We start from the raw sequence: 15,360 nt of genomic DNA on the forward strand, positions 1-15,360 counted from the left end.
TAAGTGAGGATGTGTATGTGATATATGATGTGATCCCTGTATGATATATATAATAATTGAGGATTTGTATGTGATATATGATGTGACCCCTGTATGATATATATAATAAGTGAGGATGTGTATGTGATATATGATGTGATCCCTGTATGATATATATATAATAAGTGAGGATGTGTATGTGATATATGATGTGACCCCTGTATGATATATATAATAAGTGAGGATGTGTATGTGATATATGATGTGACCCCTGTATGATATATATAATAAGTGAGGATGTGTATGTGATATATGATGTGATCCCTGTATGATATATATAATAAGTGAGGATGTGTATGTGACATATGATGTGACCCCTGTATAATATATATATATATATATAATAAGTGAGGATGTGTATGTGATATATGATGTGATCCCTGTATAATATATAATAAGTGAGGATGTGTATGTGATATATGATGTGATCCCTGTATGATATATATAATAAGTGAGGATGTGTATGTGATATATGATGTGATCCCTGTATGATATATATAATAAGTGAGGATGTGTATGTGATATATGATGTGATCCCTGTATAATATATAATAAGTGAGGATGTGTATGTGATATATGATGTGATCCCTGTATGATATATATAATAAGTGAGGATGTGTATGTGATATATGATGTGATCCCTGTATGATATATATAATAAGTGAGGATGTATATGTGATATATGATATGGTCCCTGTATGATATATATAATAAGTGAGGATGTGTATGTGATATATGATGTGATCCCTGTATAATATATAATAAGTGAGGATGTGTATGTGATATATGATGTGATCCCTGTATGATATATATAATAAGTGAGGATGTGTATGTGATATATGATGTGATCCCTGTATGATATATATAATAAGTGAGGATGTGTATGTGATATATGATGTGATCCCTGTATAATATATAATAAGTGAGGATGTGTATGTGATATATGATGTGACCCCTGTATGATATATATAATAAGTGAGGATGTGTATGTGATATATGATGTGATCCCTGTATGATATATATAATAAGTGAGGATGTATATGTGATATATGATATGGTCCCTGTATGATATATATAATAAGTGAGGATGTGTATGTGATATGTGATGTGATCCCTTTATGATATGTGTAAAGGCTAATAATTTAGCCTGTATTTGTGGGAGGGGCGGGGATTCCCTATAAGAACCCGTTGCAGTACCTGTCTCTGACGCCGCGGGTTCGTCACGTGACTGGAGATATGCTGACACGCGAGTTCCGGTTTTCAGTGTACTGGTAAGCGGCCGGGGTGGCGGCGTCCGTTGCAGCCCTCTCTCCGGAGGTAAGTCGGAGCACGGAGGGCACCCTTGGTCAGCCCCGACCCCGGTTTCAGCACGGGATCCCACGTTCCACGTCAGCTGACCGGATGTTGTGGGCGGCGTCGTTGAGGCCGGTGAGTATGCTGTCCTGGTCCCGGTTCCCGCAGCCTCGTGGAACGGCGCTCCGAGGCTTGGTTAGGAAGATGACGGGGGTCGGGAACAAGGAGCAGCCCGGCCTTCTATCTGTACTCAGCAGGGTACAGCATACTGCATTTAATCTCGGGGATAGCGGAGGATCATGGGCAGTAACAGGTTACGGTACCGCAACAGTGAAGGGTAGCGCGGTCTCCCTCAGGTCGTGCGGGTCTTGCAGCTCTATGTGCATTTATACCGGGGAGCTGTAAGTAGTATGACGATACTTTTGGTGTTTCTTGCCGCCGGTATCTGCAGCATTTCAGCAGTGCATCGTATATGCAGGGTCTGTCTCATATTGTGGGCAGCACGGCACCTAGCACGTGGATAAATCAATGGGCGGTGCCATAGTTCAGTAGGGACTTACTCAGCATTGATCCCTGCATTTTTTATTCGAGGCATTTAAGTTCGCTAGTACGAGGCACTGATTTGTCAATAGTTATGGGTTGTCGTGAACGGTTCCTATATATGTTGCCTCATTGTGAGGAGGTCCACGATCCCAGCATTTCTTTCCATCAGGCATTTGTTACGACCATTGTGAATGTCGTCACGAAAAAAAAAAAAAAAAACGTGTGAGGTATCAAAATAGTTTAGGAGTGTCACCATCGTGGTAAGGTCCTCGCTTTGTCATTTGGTTGTGCAGATAGGTTAGGTTAATCTTAAGTCGCAGTGGGCGTTATTCGCACGCTGGTAGCATTCATTTTGTACACACGCTCATGGCATTTATACTGTACATATGCTCGTGGCATTTATACTGTACATATGCTCGTGGCATTTATACTGTACACACGCTCATGGCATTTATACTGTACACACGCTCGTGGCATTTATACTGTACACACGCTCGTGGCATTTATACTGTTCATGGCGTTTATACTGTACACACGCTCGTGGCATTTATACTGTACACACGCTCGTGGCATTTATACTGTACTTATGCTTGTGGCATTTATACTGTACACACGCTCGTGGCATTTATACTGTACACACGCTCGTGGCATTTATACTGTACACACGCTCGTGGCATTTATACTGTTCATGGCGTTTATACTGTACACGCTTGTAGCATTTATACTGTACAGACGTTTGTGGTATTTATACTGTACACACTTGTGGCGTTCATATTGTACACGCTCGTGGCATTTATACTGTACACACGCTGGTGGCATTTATATTGTACACACGCTCGTTGCATTTATTCTGTACACACGCTTGTGGCATTTATACTGTACTCACGTTCGTGGCATTTATACTGTACTCACGTTCGTGGCATTTATACTGTACACACGCTCGTGGCATTTATTCTGTACACACGCTCGTGGCATTTATACTGTACATACGCTTGTGGCATTTATACTGTAACACAGGATCGTGGCATTTATACTGTACACACGCTCGTGGCATTTATACTGTACTCACGCTCGTGGCATTTATACTGTACTCACGTTCGTGGCATGTATATTGTACTCACGTTCATGGCATTTATACTGTAACACAGGCTCGTGGCATTTATACTGTACATACGCTCGTGGCATTTATACTGTACATACGCTCGTGGCATTTATACTGTACTCACGTTCGTGGCATTTATACTGTACTCACGTTCGTGGCATGTATATTGTACTCACGTTCATGGCATTTATACTGTAACACAGGCTCGTGGCATTTATACTGTACATACGCTCGTGGCATTTATACTGTACATACGCTCGTGGCATTTATACTGTACTCACGTTCGTGGCATTTATACTGTACTCACGTTCGTGGCATTTATACTGTAACACAGGCTCGTAGCATTTATACTGTACTCACGTTCGTGGCATTTATACTGTACACACGCTCGTGGCATTCATACTGTACACACGCTCGTGGCATTCATACTGTACACACGCTCGTGGCATTTATTCTGTACACACGCTCGTGGCATTTATTCTGTACATACGCTTGTGGCATTTATACTGTACAAACGTTCATGGCATTTATACTGTACTCACGTTCGTGGCATTTATACTGTAACACAGGCTCGTAGCATTTATACTGTACTCACGTTTGCAGGATTTATACTGTACACACGCTCGTAGGATTCATACTGCATTTACGCTCGCAGGTGTACACGGGTTTGTAAGATTGTACTGTACACATGCTCGTGGGAGTCATACTGAACACATGCTTGTAGGGTTCATACTGTACACACGCTCGCAGGGTTTTATACTGTACATACGCTCAGAGGGTTATACTGCACACTCGCTGGTAGTATTTACACGGTACACACGCTCGTAGGTTTCATACTGCACACGCTTGTAGGATTCATATCGTACATACACTTGTAGGAGTTACACTGTACATACGCTGGTGGCTCGTGGGAGTTGTGTGGTGCATGTGCTCGTGGTGTGTGTGCTGTACTCAAGCTTGTAGTGTAGTGCTGGGCACACGCTTATGGTGCCGCATATATGCTTGTACAGCGCATGGAGTGTTCTGTGCGTAAGTACGTGGTCATATGATTACTACATGCATGCATATTGTTTGTCCTTTGCAAAAGTTTATCAGATTTGTTCGGTGCAGACGTTCATATAGTTGTTGTTGGCCATACGCGCATGCACTTGTTGTGCATACGCGCATACAGTTTTCTTGATTATAGGTTCATCTAGTTTATTGGTACAGTCGCTCATAGCTTGTTATACGGCATAGTTCCGTACATATGCACTTAGTTTGCTCTCTTCCTATGTGCATGTAGTTGTCCCGAACGTACACACATAGTTTGTCCTCATTTCTTCCAGGTTAACTCAGTTGTAGCTTATAGGGCATATGGGCTCGTAACTTCAGATTACATTATATAGGTGAGTTAGTACGTTATTATTTATACACTTGTAGCACACTCTCATACAAACGTGCATAGATTCATTGTACTTAAGCTTGTAATTTACATATGCTAGTATTAATTACACTGTTCTTACGCTTGTGCTGTTATATCTTACATCCGCTTGTTACTTTGATATTGTGGATAAGTGTTTGTTGCTATGGTAGCATTTGCAGTGGGCTTTATTCATATAGTTCGCTTGTGTATACGCACATAGTTCATTTGGTCTATACGCTCAGGGTTTCATGCTAATGTCAGTTCCTATAGTTTTCACACGTTATAGTGTTTACAGTGCATTTCTGTAGATTCATTGTAGTATCTGCAGTGCATATAGTTTCATAGCATTAGGGCACATGTGTTCCTCACTTAGTATTTATACAGCTGTTGCGGTCGGGGCATCGTATCTACCATGCCAGCAGGGGGTGGTACTCAGTAGTTGTTGCTGACATGTGTTCAGAGCTACAGCCTCACGACACATAGGTGGTGTTTACCCATTATACCTGCCACGTCTACAGGGGGATACATTGCAATTGTTGTTATTGACACGCCTTCAGTGCGACAACACTACGACACAGTGGTGGTATACCTATTATACCTGCCCCATGTATGTGTGTGTATATATATTTATGTTTGTATATAAAAAGGGAAAATCGCTTCGGGTCAGTGCTTTCTAGTTATTGTACAGTGGGACAGACATCGTATGTATAAATTCATGTGTTGTATGATACATCAGCGCTTTATGCAATTATATAGTCGTACTGGGCATGTGTGTTGATAAGTTGTTCTGTCTATGTATACGGTCGTGAGTTGTTTGACTCAGTAGTTATTGCTGACATGCTTTCAGAGTAACGGCCTCACGACCCATAGATGGTTTATGCCCTTCATGCCTGCCACGTCTGCAGGGAGATGCATGGCGTAGTTGTTGTTAGTGACATGTCTTCAGAGTAACATAACACAATACATAGGGGGTGTATACCCATTATGCCTGCCATGTCCGGGGGGGGGGGGGGTAGTTACTGACACGTCTTCAGAACAACTTTAACACGACACATAGGCAGAATATACCCATTATACCTGCCACGTCTGCAGGGGGGGGTACGTTGCATAATTGTTGTTACTGACACGTCTTCAGTGCATCAATAACACGACACATAGGCAGTGTATACCCATTATATCTGCCATGTCTGCAGGGGGGGTACATTGCATAATTGTTGTTACTGACACGTCTTCAGTGCATCAATAACACGACACATAGGCAGTGTATACCCATTATACCTGCCACGTCTGCAGGGGGATACATTAGATAATTGTTGTTACTGACACGCCTTTCAGAGCGACAACATTACGACACATAGGCGGTGGTATGGTTAAATTCATGTGTTGTATTGTATATTAGTGCTTAATGCAGTTATTCAAGTCGTACGGTGCATATGTGCGGTTAAGTTGCTCGGTGTATCTGCTTATTTAGTTGGTTCAGTGCATATGTTCACTCAAAGAGTTCATTTTAGCCATACGTTCATAAGTTGTTCGGTGCATGCACTCAGTTCGTACATACACCCATGTAGTTGTCTGTGTATTACATTGGTTGAGGTTTTAAATTCGGCTGGACCAGTTACGTCTACAGCTCAATCCAGATACAACCTGACACGATTTCAGGTTGGCGACAATGTCATTATACGTTATGTTATTCAGCTGTTGGGTTATGCACAGGGATATAGCTTTATTTTCCATTGTTAATTGCCACGTTCATAGGTCTATTATGGGTACAACCTGGTTGGTTCAGGTTGACGGTCATATTATTAGTTACAGATTTGGTTGAGTCTTTCATTTATGTTCGGCCTGTCATGTCTACAGGTTTATTCAGTTGCAACCTGACATGACTTCTGGTTGGCGGAAACGTCATTATGCGTCCATATGTTTACTTAGCATTTGGGTTGTGCGTACAGGGACTTAGCTTGGCTCTGGGTGGTTGGTTTTGTTGTCTCGGCTTTAGGTTGACGATAGTAACCATATGTTGGTTGAGTCTCATCGTCATGTTTGCTGCATTAGTGGTTTCATTGCCGGTCACGTCCACAGGTTGGTTACATTGGTAACCTGACACAAGTTGAGGTTGGTGACTAGGTAGTCACGTGTATACAAATTGGTAGCACATGGAGTTGTGCATACGGGCATAGAGTTGTTCTCTGAGACTTTTTCACGTCTACAGCTCACAGAGATCTTTCAGCACGCAGACTGGTAAACGTTCACAATGTTTTACGTCAAATACCCAGAGGAGGTCTCGCGTGCAATTTATCGGGTTTTGCCACTCTTATTGCATCTAGTATAATACTAACAAAGTATCTGTCAGGTATCCAGCATAGTTTACGTGGTTTAGCCTTGACGCGGCGTCATTGTTTGCGTCCCATGCCATCAATCTGCCCTGAAGAGTGCACGCAGAGGGAGGTTCGCAAGCCCTCCAGCCATCAGCCCTGGCAGCTGGCTTAGTCAGTTGGTTAGTTGACGTTTAGGTATTCCCCAGTAAAATGTCAGAGGCCACGCTGTTCTTGAGTTGTCGTGGTTTCTTAAGGTTTAGGGGTATCATATTTAGATGCATGACCGTAGTTACATTAGTTTGTTGGGATACAGATAGTTACGCATTGAAATTGTGTAGCAGAAGGAGGTCATTGTCCAGTCAGGTTGTCATCATACAGCATTTTCTCAAGTCACGAGCGATGCTCAGCCTGAGTGTTGCAAGCTTTGCTTCCGCACATAAAGGATCCAACGGGATCAGCCGCTGCCATTGTCAAGGGGGTAGCATTTATTACTACGTTGTTTGTGAAACAAATGTCAAACACTATTATAGCGAACCATCCATTATATCCAGTCATTCACTAAGCATTGGGGCAGCTGCGCAGACGTCACAACATGGTGTGCCAGCATATGTAGTAAGGTAATCGGGGTGTTCAGTCTTACGTGCACTGTACCCCAATTCCATAGTCAGTAATGCTCGATACATTTCAGTCACTGGTGACGTGGTTATGTGTGTTAATAGCGCTTTGTTCTCATTATGAGTTTTGCCCTCTATTTTTCAGGTGTACTCCTACGCGGCAGTATGTGGCATAACTCTAACTGCATAGATAGGTTACAGGATTGAGTAGGGATTACGAGCTTAGTAAGAGGTTTAGTTAGGTAGGCTCGCTATACGAATGAGCACCGACCACAAGTGTAAAGGCTAATAATTTAGCCTGTATTTGTGGGAGGGGCGGGGATTCCCTATAAGAACCCTTAGCAGTACCTGTCTCTGACTCCGCGGGTTCGTCACGTCCCACCCAGCCCTCCCTCAATATAATTTTCATGACTATCATTATACATCAGGGTATGCCCTCTATTTTTCAGGTGTACTCCTACGCGGCAGTATATGGCATAACTCTAACTGCATAGATAGGTTACAGGATTGAGTAGGGATTAAGAACTTAGTAAGAGGTTTAGTTAGGTAGGCTCGCTATACGAATGAGCACCGACCACAAATATAATAAGTGAGGATGTGCATGTGATATGTGATGTGATCTCAGTATAATATATATAATAAGTGAGGATGTGTATGTGATATATGATGTGATCCCTGTATGATATATAATAAGTGAGGATGTGTATGTGATATATGATGTGATCCCTGTATGATATATATAATAAGTGAGGATGTGTATGTGTATGTGATATATGATGTGATCCCTGTAAGATATTTATAATAAGTGAGGATGTGTATGTGATATATGATGTGATCCCTGTATAATATATATATATATGTGAGGATGTGTATGTGATATATAATGTGACCCCTGTATAATATATATATATATATATATAAGTGAGGATGTGTATGTGCCATATGATGTGATCCCTGTATAATATATATATATATGTGAGGATGTGTATGTGATATATAATGTGACCCCTGTATAATATATATATATATATATAAGTGAGGATGTGTATGTGACATATGATGTGATCCCTGTATGTTTTATGGCCCCTTCTTCTCTCATATAGGCCCCATCAAGACCATTCCCCTCCAGCTGACCCAGTTGTCTCCTCTTCTCCTGAATGACCCCCAAGGATGGACAAGGACAGGAATGAGATGACTAAGAGAATATTACACTTCACCTTGGAGATCCTCCACCTGCTGACCGGAGAGGTGAGGTGACCCATCTACATTTCTACCATTGTTGTCCCCATCTACATTTCCGCCATTGTTGTCCCCCCATCTACATTTCCACCATTGTTGTCCCCCCATCTACATTTCCACCATTGTTGTCCCCCCATCTACATTTCCACCATTGTTGTCCCCCATCTACATTTCCACCATTGTTGTCCCCCATCTACATTTCCACCATTGTTGTCTCCATCTACATTTCCACCATTGTTGTCCTCCATCTACATTTCCACCATTGTTGGTCCCCCCATCTACATTTCCTCCATTGTTGGTCCCCCCATCTACATTTCCTCCATTGTTGGTCCCCCCATCTACATTTCCACCATTGTTGGTCCCCCATCTACATTTCCACCATTGTTGGTCCCCCATCTACATTTCCACCATTGTTGGTCCCCCATCTACATTTCCTCCATTGTTGGTCCCCCATCTACATTTCCTCCATTGTTGGTCCCCCATCTACATTTCCACCATTGTTGTCCCCCCATCTACATTTCCACCATTGTTGGTCCCCCCATCTACATTTCCACCATTGTTGGTCCCCCCATCTACATTTCCACCATTGTTGGTCCCCCCATCTACATTTCCACCATTGTTGGTCCCCCCATCTACATTTCCACCATTGTTGGTCCCCCCATCTACATTTCCACCATTGTTGGTCCCCCCATCTACATTTCCACCATTGTTGGTCCCCCCATCTACATTTCCACCATTGTTGGTCCCCCCATCTACATTTCCACCATTGTTGGTCCCCCCATCTACATTTCCACCATTGTTGGTCCCCCCATCTACATTTCCACCATTGTTGGTCCCCATCTACATTTCCACCATTGTTGGTCCCCATCTACATTTCCACCATTGTTGGTCCCCATCTACATTTCCACCATTGTTGTCCCCCCATCTACATTTCCACCATTGTTGTCCCCCCATCTACATTTCCACCATTGTTGTCCCCCCATCTACATTTCCACCATTGTTGTCCCCATCTTTGGAGCCGCTCTATGTTCTGGATGTCTCTTTGTAGGTGAGGTCTCCAGAACTGACCCCAGTATTCCAGATGTGCTCACTAGAGCTCTATACAGGGGGCACAATCTCCTCTTTGTAGTGAGGGAGGAATACTGGGGTCAGTCCCCTCATTGTCTCTCTCCATACACAGGATTACACCATAGTGAAGAAGACATGGGGGGAGAGTGTGGCCCCCAGCAGCCATCTGCATGAGTCAGGAGGACGGAGCAGGGCCCGGGGCCCCATGACGGAGCCTCCACCTCACTCACTGATCCATGAGAAGAAGATCCTAGAACTCACCCACAGGATCACTGAGCTGCTGACTAGAGAGGTGACACTGCTGGGACATTATACAGTAATGGAGGGGTCTGGTGATGACTGGAGAGGTGACCCTGCTGGGACATTATACAGTAATGGAGGGGTCTGGTGATGACTGGAGAGGTGACACTGCTGGGACATTATACAGTAATGGTGGGGTCTGGTGATGATTAGAGAAGTGACACTGCTGGGACATTATACAGTAATGGAGGGGTCTGGTGATGACTGGAGAGGTGACACTGCTGGGACATTATACAGTAATGGAGGGGTCTGGTGATGACTGGAGAGGTGACACTGCTGGGACATTATACAGTAATTGAGGGGTCTGGTGATGACTGGAGAGGTGACCCTGCTGGGACATTATACAGTAATGGAGGGGTCTGGTGATGGAGAGGTGACCCTGATGGGACATTATACAGTAACGGTGGGGTCTGGTGATGATTAGAGAAGTGACCCTGCTGGGACATTATACAATAATGGAGGGGTCTGGTGATGACTGGAGAGGTGACCCTGCTGGGACATTATACAGTAATGGAGGGGTCTGGTGATGACTGGAGAGGTGACCCTGCTGGGACAATATACAGTAATGGAGGGGTCTGGTCATGACTGGAGAGGTAACCCTGCTGGGACATTATACAGTAATGGAGGGGTCTGGTGATGACTGGAGAGGTGACACTGCTGGGACATTATACAGTAATGGAGGGGTCTGGTGATGACTGGAGTGGTGACCCTGCTGGGACATTATACAGTAATGGAGGGGTCTGGTGATGGAGAGGTGACACTGCTTGGGACATTATACAGTAATGGAGAGGTCTGGTGATAACTGGAGAGGTGACCCTGCTGGGACATTATACAGTAATGGAGGGGTCTGGTGATGACTGGAGAGGTGACTCTGCTGGGACATTATACAGTAATGGAGGGGTCTGGTGATGACTGGAGAGGTGACTCTGCTGGGACAATATACAGTAATGGAGGGGTCTGGTGATGATTAGAGAGGTGACACTGCTGGGACATTATACAGTAATGGAGGGGTCTGGTGATGATTAGAGAGGTGACACTGCTGGGACATTATACAGTAATGGAGGGGTCTGGTGATGATTAGAGAGGTGACACTGCTGGGACATTATACAGTAATGGAGGGGTCTGGTGATGACTGGAGAGGTGACACTGCTGGGACATTATACAGTAATGGAGGGGTCTGGTGATTGGAGAGGTGACCCTGCTGGACATTATACAGTAATGGAGGGGTCTGGTGATGATCAGAGAGGTGACACTGCTGGGACATTATACAGTAATGGAGGGGTCTGGTGATGATTAGAGAGGTGACACTGCTGGGACATTATACAGTAATGGAGGGGTCTGGTGATGATTAGAGAGGTGACACTGCTGGGACATTATACAGTAATGGAGGGGTCTTGTAAGGAGATCTGATCTTATCTAGGTACCCCTGGTACCGAACTTCGGTGGTAGCTTGATTTAAGTCTTTATCTGGATCCAGGAGAATGAATCTACCAGAAATAACACATAACAACCGTTTGTCCGGTCAAAGTCATTCTTGTTTATTCATCTGTCTGTAAGCACATAATATAGGGGGGGGGGGGGGGGTTGCACCCCTCCTGCCGTCACTCAGATATTTGGTATAATGTTTCTGGAAGAATTCATGGGAGAGACAGATGACTGCAGCAGCCATAACACTTGTAGAATAGGAAGTCCTAATATGGTTAATTAACCTTCGGGGCTACATTCCTAGCAAAGAGATAACATTAAATGCTGAGAGGATAAAGACCCCGTGTGATGGATACAATACAGTAACCCCTTCAGTATGTGAGATAGTCCTCTGAGGTGGGGCCTGGTCTCATATAGACACTGTGTGATGGATACCTACAATACAGTAACCTCTTCAGTATGTGAGATAGTCCTCTGAGGTGGGGCCTGGTCTCATATAGACACTGTGTGATGGATACATACAATACAGTAACCCCTTCAGTATGTGAGATAGTCCTCTGAGGTGGGGCCTTGTCTCATATAGACACTGTGTGATGGATACCTACAATACAGTAACCCCTTCAGTATGTGAGATAGTCCTCTGAGGTGGGGCCTGGTCTCATATAGACACTGTGTGATGGATACAATACAGTAACCCCTTCAGTATGTGAGATAGTCCTCTGAGGTGGGGCCTGGTCTCATATAGACACTGTGTGATGGATACAATACAGTAACCCCTTCAGTATGTGAGATAGTCCTCTGAGGTGGGGCCTGGTCTCATATAGACACTGTGTGATGGATACATACAATACAGTAACCCCTTCAGTATGTGAGATAGTCCTCTGAGGTGGGGCCTGGTCTCATATAGACACTGTGTGATGGATATATACAATACAGTAACCCCTTCAGTATGTGAGATAGTCCTCTGAGGTGGGGCCTGGTCTCATATAGACACTGTGTGATGGATACATACAATACAGTAACCCCTTCAGTATGTGAGATAGTCCTCTGAGGTGGGGCCTGGTCTCATATAGACACTGTGTGATGGATACATACAATACAGTAACCCCTTCAGTATGTGAGATAGTCCTCTGAGGTGGGGCCTGGTCTCATATAGACACTGTATGATGGATACATACAATACAGTAACCCCTTCAGTATATGAGAGTCCTCTGAGGTGGGGCCTGGTCTCATATAGACACTGTGTGATGGATACATACAATACAGTAACCCCTTCAGTATGTGAGATAGTCCTCTGAGGTGGGGCCTGGTCTCATATAGACACTGTGTGATGGATATATACAATACAGTAACCCCTTCAGTATGTGAGATAGTCCTCTGAGGTGGGGCCTGGTCTCATATAGACACTGTGTGATGGATACATACAATACAGTAACCCCTTCAGTATGTGAGATAGTCCTCTGAGGTGGGGCCTGGTCTCATATAGACACTGTGTGATGGATACATACAATACAGTAACCCCTTCAGTATGTGAGATAGTCCTCTGAGGTGGGGCCTGGTCTCATATAGACACTGTATGATGGATACATACAATACAGTAACCCCTTCAGTATATGAGAGTCCTCTGAGGTGGGGCCTGGTCTCATATAGACACTGTGTGATGGATACATACAATACAGTAACCCCTTCAGTATGTGAGATAGTCCTCTGAGGTGGGGCCTGGTCTCATATAGACACTGTGTGATGGATACATACAATACAGTAACCCCTTCAGTATGTGAGATAGTCCTCTGAGGTGGGGCCTGATCTCATATAGACACTGTGTGATGGATACATACAATACAGTAACCTCTTCAGTATGTGAGATAGTCCTCTGAGGTGGGGCCTGGTCTCATATAGACACTGTGTGATGGATACATACAATACAGTAACCCCTTCAGTATGTGAGATAGTCCTCTGAGGTGGGGCCTGGTCTCATATAGACACTGTGTGATGGATGTATACAATACAGTAACCCCTTCAGTATGTGAGATAGTCCTCTGAGGCGGGGCCTGGTCTCATATAGACACTGTGTGATGGATACAATACAGTAACCCCTTCAGTATGTGAGATAGTCCTCTGAGGTGGGGCCTTGTCTCATATAGACACTGTGTGATGGATACCTACAATACAGTAACCTCTTCAGTATGTGAGATAGTCCTCTGAGGTGGGGCCTTGTCTCATATAGACACTGTATGATGGATACATACAATACAGTAACCCCTTCAGTATGTGAGATAGTCCTCTGAGGTGGGGCCTGGTCTCATATAGACACTGTGTGATGGATACAATACAGTAACCCCTTCAGTATGTGAGATAGTCCTCTGAGGTGGGGCCTGGTCTCATATAGACACTGTGTGATGGATGCATACAATACAGTAACCCCTTCAGTATGTGAGATAGTCCTCTGAGGTGGGGCCTGGTCTCATATAGACACTGTGTGATGGATACATACAATACAGTAACCCCTTCAATATGTGAGAGAGTCCTCTGAGGTGGGGCCTTGTCTCATATAGACACTGTGTGATGGATACATACAATACAGTAACCCCTTCAGTATGTGAGATAGTCCTCTGAGGTGGGGCCTTGTCTCATATAGACACTGTATGATGGATACATACAATACAGTAACCCCTTCAGTATGTGAGATAGTCCTCTGAGGTGGGGCCTGGTCTCATATAGACACTGTGTGATGGATACAATACAGTAACCCCTTCAGTATGTGAGATAGTCCTCTGAGGTGGGGCCTGGTCTCATATAGACACTGTGTGATGGATGCATACAATACAGTAACCCCTTCAGTATGTGAGATAGTCCTCTGAGGTGGGGCCTGGTCTCATATAGACACTGTGTGATGGATACATACAATACAGTAACCCCTTCAATATGTGAGAGAGTCCTCTGAGGTGGGGCCTTGTCTCATATAGACACTGTGTGATGGATACATACAATACAGTAACCCCTTCAGTATGTGAGATGGTCCTCTGAGGTGGGGTCTGGTCTCATATAGACACTGTGTGATGGATGCATACAATACAGTAACCCCTTCAGTATGTGAGATAGTCCTCTGAGGTGGGGCCTGGTCTCATATAGACACTGTGTGATGGATACATACAATACAGTAACCCCTTCAATATGTGAGAGAGTCCTCTGAGGTGGGGCCTTGTCTCATATAGACACTGTGTGATGGATACATACAATACAGTAACCCCTTCAGTATGTGAGATAGTCCTCTGAGGTGGGGCCTTGTCTCATATAGACACTGTGTGATGGATACATACAATACAGTAACCCCTTCAGTATGTGAGATAGTCCTCTGAGGTGGGGCCTTGTCTCATATAGACACTGTGTGATGGATGCATACAATACAGTAATCCCTTCAGTATGTGAGATAGTCCTCTGAGGTGGGGCCTTGTCTCGTATAGACACTGTGTGATGGATACATACAATACAGTAACCCCTTCAGTATGTGAGATAGTCCTCTGAGGTGGGGCCTTGTCTCATATAGTCACTGTGTGATGGATACAATACAGTAACCCCTTCAGTATGTGAGATAGTCCTCTGAGGTGGGGCCTTGTATCATATAGACACTGTGTGATGGATACATACAATACAGTAACCCCTTCAGTATATGAGATAGTCCTCTGAGGTGGGGCCTGGTCTCATATAGACACTGTGTGATGGATACATACAATACAGTAACCCCTTCAGTATATGAGATAGTCCTCTGAGGTGGGGCCTGGTCTCATATAGACACTGTGTGATGGATACATACAATACAGTAACCCCTTCAGTATGTGAGATAGTCCTCTGAGGTGGGGTCTGGTCTCATATAGGCACTGTGTGATGGATATATACAATACAGTAACCCCTTCAGTATGTGAGATAGTCCTCTGAGGTGGGGCCTGGTCTCATATAGACACTGTGTGATGGATACATACAATACAGTAACCCCTTCAGTATGTGAGATAGTCCTCTGAG

The 15,360-nt window shown here is 44.2% G+C and overlaps 2 protein-coding genes across 5 annotated transcripts in view; one reads left to right on the top strand and one right to left on the bottom strand.

Annotated features, from left to right (window-relative positions):
• Positions 1–15,360, bottom strand: part of LOC130277649 (zinc finger protein 569-like) — a 614,204-nt gene that overhangs the window by 482,994 nt on the left and 115,850 nt on the right. The window lies entirely within an intron of this gene.
• LOC130276864 (zinc finger protein 84-like) overlaps positions 1–15,360 on the top strand; it is a 66,876-nt gene that overhangs the window by 10,337 nt on the left and 41,179 nt on the right. For all 3 annotated transcript variants that reach the window (XM_056526931.1, XM_056526858.1, XM_056527016.1), the window contains exons 2-3: positions 8,412–8,556; positions 9,728–9,907. In XM_056526931.1, the coding sequence (XP_056382906.1) occupies positions 8,479–8,556; positions 9,728–9,907 (258 nt within the window). In that variant the 5' untranslated portion in view covers positions 8,412–8,478. The remainder of the gene's footprint in view (positions 1–8,411; positions 8,557–9,727; positions 9,908–15,360) is intronic.

This window comes from Hyla sarda, chromosome 1, assembly GCF_029499605.1.
Source record: "Hyla sarda isolate aHylSar1 chromosome 1, aHylSar1.hap1, whole genome shotgun sequence".
Lineage (NCBI taxonomy): Eukaryota > Metazoa > Chordata > Amphibia > Anura > Hylidae > Hyla > Hyla sarda.